The sequence below is a fragment of the Meriones unguiculatus genome, chromosome 8, assembly GCF_030254825.1.
Source record: "Meriones unguiculatus strain TT.TT164.6M chromosome 8, Bangor_MerUng_6.1, whole genome shotgun sequence".
In the NCBI taxonomy this organism is placed as follows: Eukaryota; Metazoa; Chordata; class Mammalia; order Rodentia; family Muridae; genus Meriones; species Meriones unguiculatus.
The window spans coordinates 75,386,468-75,400,417 of record NC_083356.1 but is presented as its reverse complement, the minus strand read 5'-3'; the positions used below and the strand labels follow the sequence as shown (position 1 = coordinate 75,400,417).

The 13,950-nt window shown below is 55.5% G+C and overlaps 2 protein-coding genes across 4 annotated transcripts in view; one reads left to right on the top strand and one right to left on the bottom strand.

Moving 5' to 3' along the window:
• Nucleotides 1-2,208, top strand: part of Lrsam1 (leucine rich repeat and sterile alpha motif containing 1) — a 39,725-nt gene extending 37,517 nt beyond the window's left edge. For both annotated transcript variants that reach the window (XM_060389954.1, XM_060389953.1), the window contains one exon: nt 1,021-2,208. In XM_060389954.1, coding sequence (XP_060245937.1) covers nt 1,021-1,146 — 126 coding nt within the window. In that variant the 3' untranslated portion in view covers nt 1,147-2,208. The remainder of the gene's footprint in view (nt 1-1,020) is intronic.
• Niban2 (niban apoptosis regulator 2) overlaps nt 2,175-13,950 on the bottom strand; it is a 67,262-nt gene continuing 55,486 nt past the window's right edge. For both annotated transcript variants that reach the window (XM_060389952.1, XM_021661892.1), the window contains 9 exons: nt 9,019-9,134; nt 7,864-7,968; nt 7,611-7,773; nt 6,145-6,332; nt 5,142-5,297; nt 4,669-4,785; nt 4,476-4,583; nt 4,286-4,397; nt 2,175-4,003 (listed from right to left, as the gene is read on the bottom strand). In XM_060389952.1, coding sequence (XP_060245935.1) covers nt 3,411-4,003; nt 4,286-4,397; nt 4,476-4,583; nt 4,669-4,785; nt 5,142-5,297; nt 6,145-6,332; nt 7,611-7,773; nt 7,864-7,968; nt 9,019-9,134 — 1,658 coding nt within the window. In that variant the 3' untranslated portion in view covers nt 2,175-3,410. The remainder of the gene's footprint in view (nt 4,004-4,285; nt 4,398-4,475; nt 4,584-4,668; nt 4,786-5,141; nt 5,298-6,144; nt 6,333-7,610; nt 7,774-7,863; nt 7,969-9,018; nt 9,135-13,950) is intronic.

Here is a 13,950-nt window from a genome sequence, read left to right as displayed (position 1 = left end):
CTGTTTTTCCCCAGAGGAAGGACTTTTCCTTCAGCTTATTAACTATATTAGGGAAAATTTCCCCCATCATGACTCACCAAGAACACGATTTTCCCTGCCAAGCCTTTTTTAAATTGTTGCAAAATTAACACTGATTGCAAAAAGTCAACATGGCAGTGCTCAAAGCCCAGATCCTCCCTCACAGCCACCGAGGGCTCAGACGTAGAGAGCAGCCAGGGGCCTGGGCGAGGTGGTGCACACCTGCAGTCCCAGCTTGTGAGGTGGCCGGGAGCCTGTGAGCCTGAGGGCCAGACCCTGCCTCAAGAAACCGAGAAAGGGCTGGAGAGAGGCCTACTGCTGGCTGCCCTTCCAGAGCAGCCATGTTAGTGGCTCACAACTTCAGGGGATCCGACCAACACCTGCCCTCCGTGAGTAGCTACACGCGCGTCACACGCACATAAGTAAATAAATGAGGCAGCCGCGGTGGCAGCTCGCGAGCTCTCCGACCTTCGAAGACTTGGGGATGCTGTGTGGCAGAGGGCTCAGCAGTTAGAACTCTAACCAGGCCCTGTCCCCGGGCTCTAAAGTGACTCCCAATTCCTTGACTTTGAAGCAATTGCAGACTTCTCGGGACATGCGTGTGCCAAGGGGTCAGGCTAAGGCAAAGTCAGGGTGCACATACAAGGCCACTGACCTATAGGGTGGAAGCTGTTTTGGACCAGGCATCAGGGTTTGACAAGTGCATGCCCACAAAATAATGACAAATAGGCTGAGAGCCCCCAGTGGGGCACGCCTGGCTTCCCAGCACTTGGGAAGTGGAGGCAGCTCAGGGCATTTGGCCTAGCATGAAGTGCAGGACAGGCCTGTTGGATTGCAGGTACTTGAATGCTATCTCAATCCGCAGAGAAACAGGCAGAAAACTGCTAAGGGGCCTGACTAGGCTTTTACACGGGCTGGCGTGCTCCTTGGGGCTTGGGGTGCGGTCACGCTGGCCAGGAGAAGCGGGCAGCCAGGCCACCGATGATGTCGCTCTCCCCGCAGGCCCAGATGGTCTTCCTCACCTGTGGCCACGTCTGCTGCTGCCAGCGGTGCTGCCAGCCGCTGCGCGCCTGCCCGCTGTGCCGCCAGGAGATCGCCCAGTGCCTCCGGATCTACCACAACAGCTGAGCGCACAGCCACCCACCAGCCCCGGCCCTCTCTTGCCACCATCTTCACCCCTGCTGGACTCCACCTACCCACACTCCCCAGACTAGGGCAAGACTGCCATAGGCCCCTTGCCACCACCTGCCACCCCTCCCCCCACTGCCATGAGCTCTGGGCAGGCAGGTGGGGTATTCCTAGCTATTCGGAACAGTGAACGAGAGACGGGGCAGATCTGCTGGTGATGGAGCCTTGCGGGATAGGGTCGAGGTCCAGGGTATGGGGGTGGCCCTGCCACCAGCAGGACTCAGGAATCCATGTTACTAGCCCAAGCCTCAGTGCTACAGCCAGCACTCTGCTCCTTGTGGAGGCAGTCCATATCAGCGGAATGCACCAGCCGTCCTGGCCTGAGGTAGGGCGATAGCCCTGGGAAGGGGTGGGCTGTGCAGGACCACTCCGCCACCATCTGGCCAGAGCTGGGCCAGAAGGAAGGCAGCAGAGACGTTACTCAGTGCAGAGGCAGGCAGCACCCTCTTCAACAGAGGGCAAGGGAACAGTCAGGGTGGGGCCTCATTCATAAACAGCTGTTACTCCTGGGATGGCTTGTGTTCCCTGCAGTGATTACCCTAGGTAAGGGGGCTGCCAGGCAGCTGAAGGCATGTCAAATCTGAGATGGGGGTTCACCCCACCAGTAGCGATGAGGGGTTCCATGTGACATGATGCCCTTCTGCCCTCCTCAGGATAATGTATATGACCTAAAGCATGTGCTCAGCAAATGCTACCACTTGATGGGCTCTGGGGCTCACCAGCCAGCCAGGCTGCCCTAATGGGTGAGTTCCAGGCTCGTGAGAGACCTCATCTCAAAACACAAGGTGGATGAGATCTGAGGTCCTTCGCCTTCAGCATGTGACATCACACATGTACACACCTTGCAGGAACACAGATCAGGGACCTAGCAGCTCATGTGATGAGCCCACGAAGGCCGAGTTGAGTGGGGTTCCTAGACACCCTTGGCCCAGGTCTCCCTGACCCCAGCAGCACATGAGGAAACAGCATTAAATAAAGCATTTATTGATGAGCAGAAGCTTACACAGTTTGCATAGATTCTTCATACCATATCTGGAAGGATGGTGGAAACCCCCAAGGCACTAGAGAGCATCAAAGAAATTAGTACACATTGGAGTGGAGCTGGGGACTGGGTGTCCCTGAGCACCAGCTGCTTCCTGTGGGTCTGAGGCCTGTATCTGGGGAGCAGATCCACTGAGCACACGGCTGGGCGGGGACTGCATCCTGTGAGCGTTGAAGAGGCAGTTTCTGTGTTGCTCTCCCCAACCCCAGCAGCTGAGTGTGGGAGGCCCAAGGTGAGGGTCATCCAGCCGAGTCACCCTTGGTTTGACCAAACCTCATGATTGAGGAGACAAACCCAAACAGCTCACAAGGACATTGAAAGAGGGGTCTGGAACTGCCAGGGTTAAGTGACACGGGACTGGAGGCTGCAGAGGCCAACGATGGTCAACAGTGTCTCAGAGCCATGGCCCTCGGGAGCTCCTCCAGCCCACATCCATGCCCTGCCAATGAGCAGTTGTCAGCCCAAAGGGGTTGGGGAGCCAGGCCGATGGATAGGAGCACTGAGCACCTGAGACACTAGCTTCCAACTACCTTCACTTTGCCATTCTGGCCTCAGTCAGACACTCCCAAGCTTCCTCAGGACACTTCCTCTGCACAGACTAACACATTCTTTGTCATTCCATCACAGGCCCCTTATCACTCCCCTGTAAGACTCCCCAAGCCCCACCCTCCCACAACAAAAGCCAGCAAAGTGAAGCAGTGTCCAGTCAAAAGTCTAGCCTTGGGGCCTGCAGGGAGGGGCCAGGACAAACCGGGCCTCCACCTCGTCACATTGGTGCCAAGGAGCCCCAGAGTGAGATGACAGTATACCAGCCTCCTAGACTTGAGTCACAGTGCCAATGCTTTCACCCACCTCCATCAAGAACTACCACGAGGGAAACACGAGGGCAGGATGGGGGGAGGGGCTCCCCAGCCCCTTGCACAAAGAGGAAACCCTCAAAACCAGACCCAGTATTGGAGACCAGCCCACAGAAAATGGAGCAGTAACAGGTGTACTGAACCCCATAAAGTGACTTGGTAGGCCAGACCTCTGGAGGTGCCACACCACCCCAGCCACCTCCCCCACAAGGCACCGGCTGGTGTGCCCCTCCCCAGAGACGAGGCTGCGATGCCCAAGGAGAAGCAGCCCGGCGCAGAGTCCAACAGAAGCCTGGAGGCCATGCCTAGAACTCCGTCTGCACGCCTGCGCTGTCCTCAGTGGTGGTGTGGATGGGGGGACGGCTACCGGGGCTAGAGACCTGCTCACCAGTCTCTTGGTCACTGGGCTTAGGGGGCTCAAGGTCCACAGCCTTTCCAGCTGGGAGATGCCGGAGGGGCGAGGCTGGCGGTGAGGAGGCCTCCAGGACTGCCATGGGCTGGGGGCTCTCCTGGACAGGGGCCCCGTTGAGAAGGGGGCTGGCTGGTGGGGGACTCTCGGCCTGCAGATCCTCGGCCAACAGGCCTCGGAGCTCGGTGACACTGTCCGGGGATGCAGGCGATGGCGGTTCAGAGCCGGCTTCGAAGGGCAGCCCTGACTCCTCATCCTGGACCACGGACACTACCTGCTTGGCACGCCTGCGCTTTTCTGTGAGGGTGGCTGCTTCGGAGGGCCGGGGGCTGTCACCGCCGTCGCTGCCGTCACCGCCGTCACCGTACTGTTCGCCCCAGTCAATGGGCGCGCCCTCAGCCAGCAGGTGTAGGTTGGGGTCACTGCTATGCAGAACCATGCTGTCCCGGTAGAGGTTGTGTTTGCGCTGCACTGCGGCCTCCTTCACAGCTGCAGGACAGGAGAGACGCCGCCGGGCACTCAGCATGGACCAGCCTAGCAGACCTGGTGTCCTGGGCCCCTTCCCACCCCCACCACAGTCTGACTGGGCCTCCCTCCGGGCCTCCCTGCTTCGAGAGTGCGACTCAAGCCCAGAGCCCAAGCTGGCAGCCACCCTGTCCCCCCACTGCACCTTCAGGAACACCGCCTGCTGCCCCCTCCGCGCTGCCCCTCCCTCCCGAACCTTCACGAACGCCGCCTGCTGCCCCCTCGGCGCTGCCCCTCCCTGCTCACCCTGCAGGATGTCCTTCATGACCGTCTGCAGCACCACCTCTTCGTATGTGCTCTCCACCAGAATGAACCTGGCAAAGTCCTCGAAGATCAGCTCCTGGAAGCGTGGCAGCTCCTGCCGGGGAAGCAGGCAGGGAAGGGTCAGAGGCTTTACCCTCGGCCGGTCCCGGGGTTGGGGCAGGCAGGGACTCACCGACTTGCAGGTGGGGGCCAGCTTTTTGAGCAGGAAGGGGATGGTGATCTGCAGCAGCGCCTCCCGGAAGAATCTCTTGCGCACAGAGCTGCTGTCGTAGTCGTATTTCTGCAGGGAAGGACACAGGAGGGACGCTGGGTCAGGGGCTCTCCTGGCTGGCGGGAGGGTGCCAGCCCCACGGGCCCAGGCTCACCTTCAGCACCCGCTCCAGAATCCGCTGGATGGACTTGCACAACTCCTCCTTGGTGGGCCCCTTCCCCAGCTCTTGGTGCAGGAGGGTCTCGAAGGTGTACACGGCGTTGTCCATTTGCTACAAGGCACACGGAAGGGCTCACGAGACCCTTCCAGGGTGGCCGCGGCCCCTTCCTGCATCCTCGGCCAGTCCCTCCCCCAAACCCCAGGCCTGTCACAGAGGAGTCGGGTGCTCTGTGCCTTGTATGCTCGCTGGGTGCCTAGATGCAGGTGAATGGCAGAAGGGACTGCAAGGTGGCAAGGACAACTGGGGATGGGGCGGGTCCTAAGGAGACCTGCTGGGTAGCCAGAGTCAGCCAGGTGAGCAAGAGGCAAAGGTGTTCTGAGGAGCAGCAAAGGGGAGAAGGGTCTCCCTCTCCTGGGGACGGGTGTCATGGAAGGCGGCCAGCAGGGTACAGGAGAGCGGGGACACACCTCTCGCATGTGGATCTGGGCTCGCTGCTTGAACACAGAAGTGCTGGACACGTCGAAGCGCTGCTGCAGGCCGTCAAGCCGCAGAGGCTCCATCTTCTCGTAGCAGCTCTGCATCTTCAGGGGGTGGTACGCCAGCTGAGACAGCTTCTCCATGTACTGCGGGGGCAGGGACACAGGGGTGACTAAACGGCCCCCACATACCCACACCTTGCCTGGGCCTGGCGCCAGCTACCTGGGGGTGGCCTCCTGGAAACTGTGCCCACTAGGGCAAGCCTAGGTGGGCCCAGGAGAGAAGGGAGAGGGAACGGGAAGGCAGTACATCACAGTGTTGAGGAGAAAGACCAACCCAGGCACTGGAAGACAGCTCTCATCCCCTCTGGGTGCTGGCAACCTTGGGCAAACGGCCTCTCTGTCTCTCTCTCTCTATCTATCTTTCTCTCTCTCCTCCCACTCTGTCTCTCTCTCCCTGTCTCTGTCTCTCTCTGAGCATCATTGTCTTCAGGCCCCAAATCAGTAGTCATCTCACTGGGATTTCTAAGATCCTTTGGGTTCTCAATTTCTGATTATTACTGTCTGGGAAAAACTTTAAGTCTGAAGGAAGAGGCTAAAGTTCAAGACAGACTCTAGGCGCTATAGCCAACTAGGGACTATAGAAAGATATTCGCCCCGAGAGCTAGGTCAGGAGAAGCAGCAGGACAGAGGCAAGGCCCATGCTTGAGGCCTTGTAAGTGACACAGATCACACCTGAAGCTTGCTTTCCCTGCCTCCTCCACTTATTCTCTCACCTTAATTCCTTTCATACCTTAGCAACCATCTTGCTTCATAAAGGCTGATGGTACAGAGCAAAACTATGCACTCTTTCCTCTAGCACGCTTTCCTCTGCTGGACTGGACCGCTTGGCCCTGCAGCTTTGCCTCTGGTCTCTGTCGATGCTGAGAAAAGGCAGCCCACCCGAGACACACAGCAGATGCTCAGGGGGACCAGACCCATGCCCGGGTCTCACCTCTCCCAGCTTGTCAATGCCACCCTCGTTGATCACATTCAGATTCATGTCCGTGACTTCTTTGAAGAAGACGTCCCGCACCTCAGTGAAGCCCTGGCTGGTGGGTACCATCAGGGCCTCTAGGATGGATGGGATGTAGGGCTGGACGTGGTTCCTCACGCACACTTCCGCCTTGGGGAGGATGAAGGCTGTGTGGGGAGAGGGAGGACTTTGCTGGTGGGTGGTGCCTGGGACACAGTCCACCCCAGCCCCTCCCTCCTGGATGCCAGAGAAGCTGCTGCTACAGGTGCTGATGATGTGAGCTCACTGAGGAAATTCCTCAAAGAGGAATCAGTAAAGACAAAAATCAAAACCAAAGAAATTGGTCTACCATCTAGCACGCCAGAGGTGGAGGCAGGGGAATCAGAATCTGTTTAAGGGCATCCTCTGCTACATATTTAAAGCTACAAGCTTGAGGCCAGCCTCAGATGTCTCTCTTTCACTCTCTCTCTCTCTCTCTCTCACTCACACACACACACACACACACACACACACAAACACAAACACACATACAAAAGAAAGAAGGAAGGAGAGGGAGGGAGGAAGGAAAAAAGAGAGAAAGGAGGGAAGGAAGGAAAGAAGGAAGGAAGAAAGAAGAAAGAAAAAAGAAAAAGGAAGGAAGGAAGGAAGGAAGGAAGGAAGGAAGGAAGGAAGGAAGGAAGGAAGGAAGGAAGGAAGGAAGAAAAAGAAGAGAAAAATTGTAAGAAAGGTGCTTCAGTGGATCCAGTGAACTTCATGGAAGCTGACCCCTGCCCTTGCTCTCTCCATCCAGTTCTTTAGAACATTCCAACCACAGCATTTTCCCACAGGGGGTGTTCTGCAGACTACCCCACCTCTGCCCAGATAATACTCATCACACACAACTAACGTCAACTCTCAGTATCCCATTAACCTCCCAGTGAACGTGGCTGGTCCACCACCACCTGCTAGTTCTGTGTGTCAGAGGAACACAAGGCGCATAATTAAAGGAGCATACGCAGCCTACAGAAACTAAGCATTTCCAAGGGGACATGACGTGTCACCACACCTGGGTTGGCCAAGGATGGACAGAGGTTTGAACCGCAAAGATAAAAATCTCCGCTTTCAAACTCTGAGGCTAGGGTCAAAAGCTTAACTCTCAGATTCAAGTCTAGCCAGAGTAACAAGAAAGACTCTGTCTCAAACAGTAAAAAGAGGCTGATGCAGCAGCTTGGTGGGAGTGCTGGTCAGGCTGATGAGGCCCTGGGTTCCATCCCAGCACCGCCAGCATCAAAGCTGGACGCGCAGAAATAAAACTTACAGAAGGATTTTCAGGAGTCAGAGGGACTTGGATTTGATTCTGATAGTTCAGCAGAATGAGAGGCAAGTGATGGCTCAGGCGATGGGGAAGCTGGCCTGGCCCTGGAGAGCCGTGCGAGCACCCGCACGGTGGCTTCCGTTGCCCCTACCTCGGATCTTGTTGGCCAGATGCTCCTTGGAGGTGATAATCTGATCCATGTCGGTGCGAATGACGGCCTCCATGGCCGGCCGGGCCAACTGCAGCTTAGACAGCACCTCTTCGAAGTTCACCTTGGCCTGCTCAAACACCAGGCGGTACACGGCGTCCGAGATCTACGGGTGCAACAGAGGCATCAGGGCAAAGCTGACGCCAGAGCACCAGCCGGCTTCCCACGTCCCTGCCAGGGGTCCCAGTCCACACACCTGGATCCACTGTCGCTGCCGCTCCTGAGGCTTTCCCTTCAGCCGTGGGCCAAGCTCCACCTTCAGCTCTGGGCCCAGCTCCTCCATCACCAGGTTGCTCAGGATCTAGGGCCAAGAGGCAAGAGATGGGGCAGGGGTTAGCACCTATCCACCCGGCTTGTTTCTCTGTCCCTTTCTCCAGCCACTCAAGGACCCTCCTCTGGGCCTCCGCCACACCTCTGTGGCACGAGCTCCCAAACATACCCTATAGTTGTCAGACTTATCTGCCTGGGTGCTGTCTGTCTCCTGGGGAAAGGGGCTGTAGCCATCTTGTTCACAGCTGCCCTGACCCCTAGCACCCACGGACACGTGCAGACAGATTAACAGATGTAGTGAAAATTCTGGAATTTTGGCTTTTTTTTTTTTTTTTTTTTTTTTTTTAAAGATACAGAAAAAGGGCTGAAGAAATGGCTCAGAGGTTAAGAGCACTGGCTGCTCTTCCAAAGGTCCTGAGTTCAATTCCCAGCAACCACATGGCGGCTCACAACCATCTATAATGAGATCTAGTGCCGTCTTCTGGTGTGCAGGTGTACATGCAGGCAGAACACTGTATACATAATAAATAAATCTTTGCACACACACACACACACAGAAATAAGTGTTTTGGTTTTAATCCCGGGTGTGGGGATATGGGGCTGCTTAGCAGCAGCTATGATTTGCCTCATCTTCTAGCTGAGGTATGGTTTTGCCAGCTGCAGACAGTTTGCGCAATTGTGTGATTTTGGAATTCTGGGAACTTTTCAGAGAGTATGTAAATGCTAGAGTCCTACTAGGTGGGGGTTGGTGGCTGTTTAAGGAGGTCGTTTGCAATTTGTTAGTAGTCATGGTCAAAGAAGGTCCAGAAGGAAAGAAACTAGACTCAGGGATTTTTCTATTTCCTCTCTCTCCTCTATCTGTTTCTCTCCTTTCTAGTGTTAAGGGGTGAAATGGGCGGGGGGGGGGTGATAAAGGTTAGGGGAAAAAGAACCCACAAAGTAGCCAAGACTGGCTTTATAAACAGGGTCTCTCTCCCAAATCTGCCCTTGCCATCTCTTCCCAAACCTGTTGCACCCCAGAACCCCACTCCTGTTGCAGCCTTACCGGCTAGGGCCCCCAGGTGACTGCTGAGGACCTCACCTGCACCTCGTTCCCGCACAGCATTTCCCAGGTGCCGTACTGCTCCTTCGACTGGCGGTACATGCGGATGGCATCTGTGAACGCAGGGCCCTCCACCTTTGAGTTCTCAGGGATGCCTGCCCAGGACAGAGGGAGGAGGGGGAGGGACACAGGAGTCAGCAAAGGACCCTCTGCCAAGACCGCCCAGCCAGAGCACACACTCACCCCATCTAGGTCACCCACAGGAAAAGCAGCTGTGGCTCACTGCAGCACCCCAGCAAATCACCCACATTCTCCAACACACCACCAGCCCTGACTCAGCACAGTCACTAACTCACAGAAAAACGGCCACGAGGAACCAATGGCCAAACTAGGACTGGGAAAAGTCACCCCTCCCTGCAGACTGTACAACCCGGCTCTAGGTCACCTGAGACCCACATCTTAGCCCTGCTCCCACGTACGACCCTCCCATCATGACGGACAGGAAACACTTGCAGCTGCACAGGCCAGACAACCTCCGTCCCAGTGCTGGGCCTAGCACCCCAGCTTGCAAACAGCAGAGCTGGTCTTTGTCAGTACACCTTGCTGCAGAAGTAGGCCAGGGGCTGAACTTGATCTGTGGGCTGCTTTCCGGGCATTGTGCTGTAACGCAGCACCCCAAAAGAGCCTCAGTTTCGTCTTATGGGAACAGTGGTCCTAGCCTGGCCTCCCGAATGCACTAGGGGTTGCAATGTGCTGACAATGAGACACAAGAAGTCCAGGGGGGTGGCACCAGGGCCTCTTGAATGACACTTTGGGGTCCAGGGCCCTGACTACGTCAGGCACACTCTCTACCATGAAGCCATATATCCAGCTACTAAAGGACACCTTTTTTTTTTCCCCAAGACATGGTTTTTCTATGTAGCCTTGGCTGTCCTGGACTCACTTTGCAGAACAGACTGACTTTGAACTCACCTGCCTCTGCCTCCCATAGTGCTGAGATTACACAAGGCCCTGAGTTCAGTTCCTGGGGTGGGAAAGGAGGAGGATGGGCAGGGAAAGTGGGAGTATGAACATTGCTAACAAGTAGGGAAAAATAGTTTTCTGCATTGCTGTTGCTGCTGGTGATGCTGGTGGCCTGTGTCACAGGGCAGGTGAGTTTATGCAGAGAAAACAAGAGGCAGGAAGTGGCCGGATCTAAGTAGGGAGTCGCCACGTGCCTCTGACCACAGTATCCCCGGAAACCAAGAAGGGGAAATGGCAGTTTGTTCGTCACAAACCCCAGCGCCCACTGCAGTGACAGCGGGCTGAGTCACCCCACAGAAAAAAGCCCCTCCCTTCTCCACAGCCACCGCCGGCTGCCCACAGGGATCACTGCCTGTCAGAGCCGGGGGTGTTCCTGCACTTCGGGGATCCCGGGACAGGCTGGGAGCAGAGCAGAGGTAATTCAGCAGAGGTGGTACCCAAGTTGGGGCGACCAGTGTAGGCCTGGGAGGAACCCCCAGCCAGGCTCTCAGGAGGAGAGGGCACCTCTCCTGGAGCCCAAGTTCTGTTTGGAAAATCTGGCAAGACACAAATTGCAGCCTCTCCCAAGGCTAGGAATTTCCATTCTGCGTGTAGCAAGGAAGGTGCGACAAAGCAAGCAGGGGTGCAGGGCCGGGTGCCCCAGCAGGGAGAGGGAGGCTCCCACCCAAGGACCTTCTACATCCTGCACGTGCAGGTACTGGTCACCCTTCCCGTGAGCCTGGCTGAAAAGTTATTTTCCTACTTGAGTTGTGTGTGCTTTCCCTCATCCACGCATGTCCATGTCGAGGCCAAAGGTCAAGGTGCAGTGTCTTCTATTTTTGTGAATTTTATTCCGTTTTATGTGTCTGAGTCTTTTGCCTGCATGTATGTCTGTGCACCTGCCTGAGGAGTCTGGAAGGGGTCTTAGGATCCCTGAAACTGGGTGGGAGCCACACGCGGGTGCAGGGAACTGAATCCAGGTTCCGTGGAAGGAAGCCGGTGTCCTTAACCACTGAGCTGTTTCAGCTGCGTCATCTTGTTTTTAAAAGACTCTCACACTGAACCTGCAGAACATTTCAGCGACCACGGCCAGTGAGCTGCTGGTTTCCACGTCCCCTCCAGCCCTGGGGTTAGAGACACATACTGCTAACAGACTCTTATGTGGGTGTTAGGGGTCTCAAGGCCTCAAGGTAAGTACTTCACTCACTGAGCTGCCGCTCCTGTCCCGATTGCTTGCTTGGTTGATTGGTTGGCTTGTTTGTTTTTGAGACAGTCTTAGCCCAGAATGGTCTGCAACTCACTATGTTGCCCAAATCTGAGCCACCATACCTCACCCAGAAAGAAGGGGACGGTTGGTTGGTTGGTTGAGAGAGAGTCTGACAACGTATGCCTGGATGCCAGGCCTTGAACTTACAGAGATATGAGGCAGAATGGTCACATTGAGCTGAGGCATTTGGGGCAAGATTCTGTCTCAATAATAATAATAATAATAATAATAATGACAACAACAACAGTAGTATGCTCAGCAGAGGAGCAACACCGCTACAGACACTGACCTGGTCCTCTAACCTCCAGAACTAAAAAAAAAAAGTAACTTTCTGTTTTGTGAGCCACCCAGTGCTGGGCTGAGATTTTATACATATCAACCCTCAAAGGCCCTGGAATGGGGTGGGGGAGGGGGAGGACAAAGCCACTGACTTTAGAACGCATGGCTAGGGAATGGTTAAATCGGGGCTGGAACCCAGGACCTCCTTCTAGTCAGACCCCAAGGGCTGAGCACGGACACCAGGCCTCAGTGCCCCAGCTGCCTCCTGACACCCCCCACCACTCCAGGAATGCAGCCTGTGAAGAGGGGGGCCTAGCCAGGCTGGCAGCCACCCAGCCTGGGCTCCTCCCTCCACCCATCCACCCCCACTTCCCGGCAGGGCCAGGAGTGAGCAATCCCAGGCCCAGGAAGCAGAGAACTTTCTCACAGTCCTGGGGTGGAGGGAGCCCTGTCTGGAGCCAGCCTCGTCAGCTCTTGCAGGGGGTAAGCCTGGTGGGTGGGGCTTTCCATCAGTCATTCCTACCACCCCTCCTGCCCACAGCACACATGACCCTCCGGCTGAATGCTTGCTGTGTGTCAGAGCTGCGGCCCTGTCCTCCCCACACGTCCACCTCACAGTCCCTACTGTAATAAAGGCCAGGGAACTGGACAGAGGTCCTCCCACCTGGCCCAGGCCTCACCCTCCTCCTGCCTGACCTGCAGAGGGCCCATGGGCCAGCAATGAGCGAGGAAGGAGACTGTTCCAGGCCAAGCAGCCAGAGCCAGAACTCCAGGGACCTGGGAACAGGAGCCCTTTGTGGGCAGCAGGGCAGGGCCCAGCCCAGGTGGCAGGGCTTGGCCCAGCTGAAGACCTCGTTCCCTCCCCTCTGACGGATTCCAGAAGGGGTGGAGGCCTCTCTAGAGAGGTGGGGTGAGCTGGGCTTAGCCCAGGTGCCCCCCCCCCCGTCAGGTGGAGCTGTGCCTGAAAGCAAGGGTGAGAGCTGCTTTGAGCCTTCCTCTGCCTCTGGGACCACATCACAGGCCCCAGCTATTCCTTCTCCAGGGGCAGAAAGACCCTCATTACCTCACATTCAGCGTCAATCCTAAACCTTTGTAATTCCTCAGAACCCTATAAGGCCCTTACAGACCTGGTCTCTCTCTCCCTCTCCTCCTCCCCACCTTCACAGACACACAAAGTACTGTCCCCATTCTGAGCCATCCTTTATGGGGGTCACAGCCTCTTACAGGGAACACTTCCCCCAACCACCGCCGTGAAGACCACTCCATCATCTCCTCCCTCGCCACAGGGAGCACCTCCCCCAAACCACGCACAGGGTCCTAAGTGGCTCCCAGCCAGCCCCCAGCACAGAGAACACCATCCTGGTAGCTCATCTGTGCCACCCTGCCTCTCCATCACACAGCTGGTGGTATGTGGACAGGGCACAGGCCTTGCTCCCCTGTTATAAACTCAGAATAGATGCCGTCAACGTTAGCAGGGTACATGAGTGAGCCAAAGAGTCAAAGCATGAGTTTACAAATGAGGGAGGGAGGAATCTTCCTAGATCACCATGTGCTAGGAAGAAAATTATATCATACGACATATTTTGGTGTATAGTGTGACAGGATCTCACTGTAGCCCAGGCTATCAAGAATCACAAATTCCAGCCCAGCCTGGCCTGAAATTTGCAGGGACACTCTGGAAACCATTATGGGGGGGGGGGAATCTTGTCCAAGCACAAAGTAGACCTGTGCTTTGAATTGAAGAATTTAAGTTAGCCTGGGTATAGTTAGCCTGGGTATAACTCCATTTTGAAATAAAAAGCCATCTTGACTGGGAGCTGAACTCAGGTACCAGGAAATATCACAGAATGTACACTTGGCAGAAAACTAAGTTAACTCTCCAGGAAATATCACAGAATAAATACTTCATAGAAAAATAGAGACAATCTCCCTGGCAATAATCAATGAGAATCAGTTGGGAATCAGCTGAGAAAATTCTCCCCAGTGTTTCAGATATAGTTTAGAAGAATAGCCATTGTGAGTATATGCCTTAGCCATTGTGATCATGTGCCTCAGAGAAGGTCACCTCGCCCCTCTAACTTTTACCCAATCCTGTAACGCTAAGGCTTGTGCCCTCTGCTTGCTGTCATGGAAACCCCTTGCTCGCAGTCTTTCCCTTTAAAAATCCTGCTCACTCTGAGCTCGAGGTCCCACTTCTCTACTGCTGTGTCAGTGAGACTTGGGTCCCAAATTCGCTCTAGTAATGAAACCCTCTTGCTCTTGCATCGAGTCATCTCCTGGTGGTCTCTGAGGGTCCCGTGATCTTGGCATTACAGAATCTCTAGTACCCCCAAATACACAAGGAATCCTTTTCTCCATTTTACATAAAACCTAAGAGAGAAGTCCATCAGCTTGACAGGGCTTAGAATCACGGTGGAAACAAA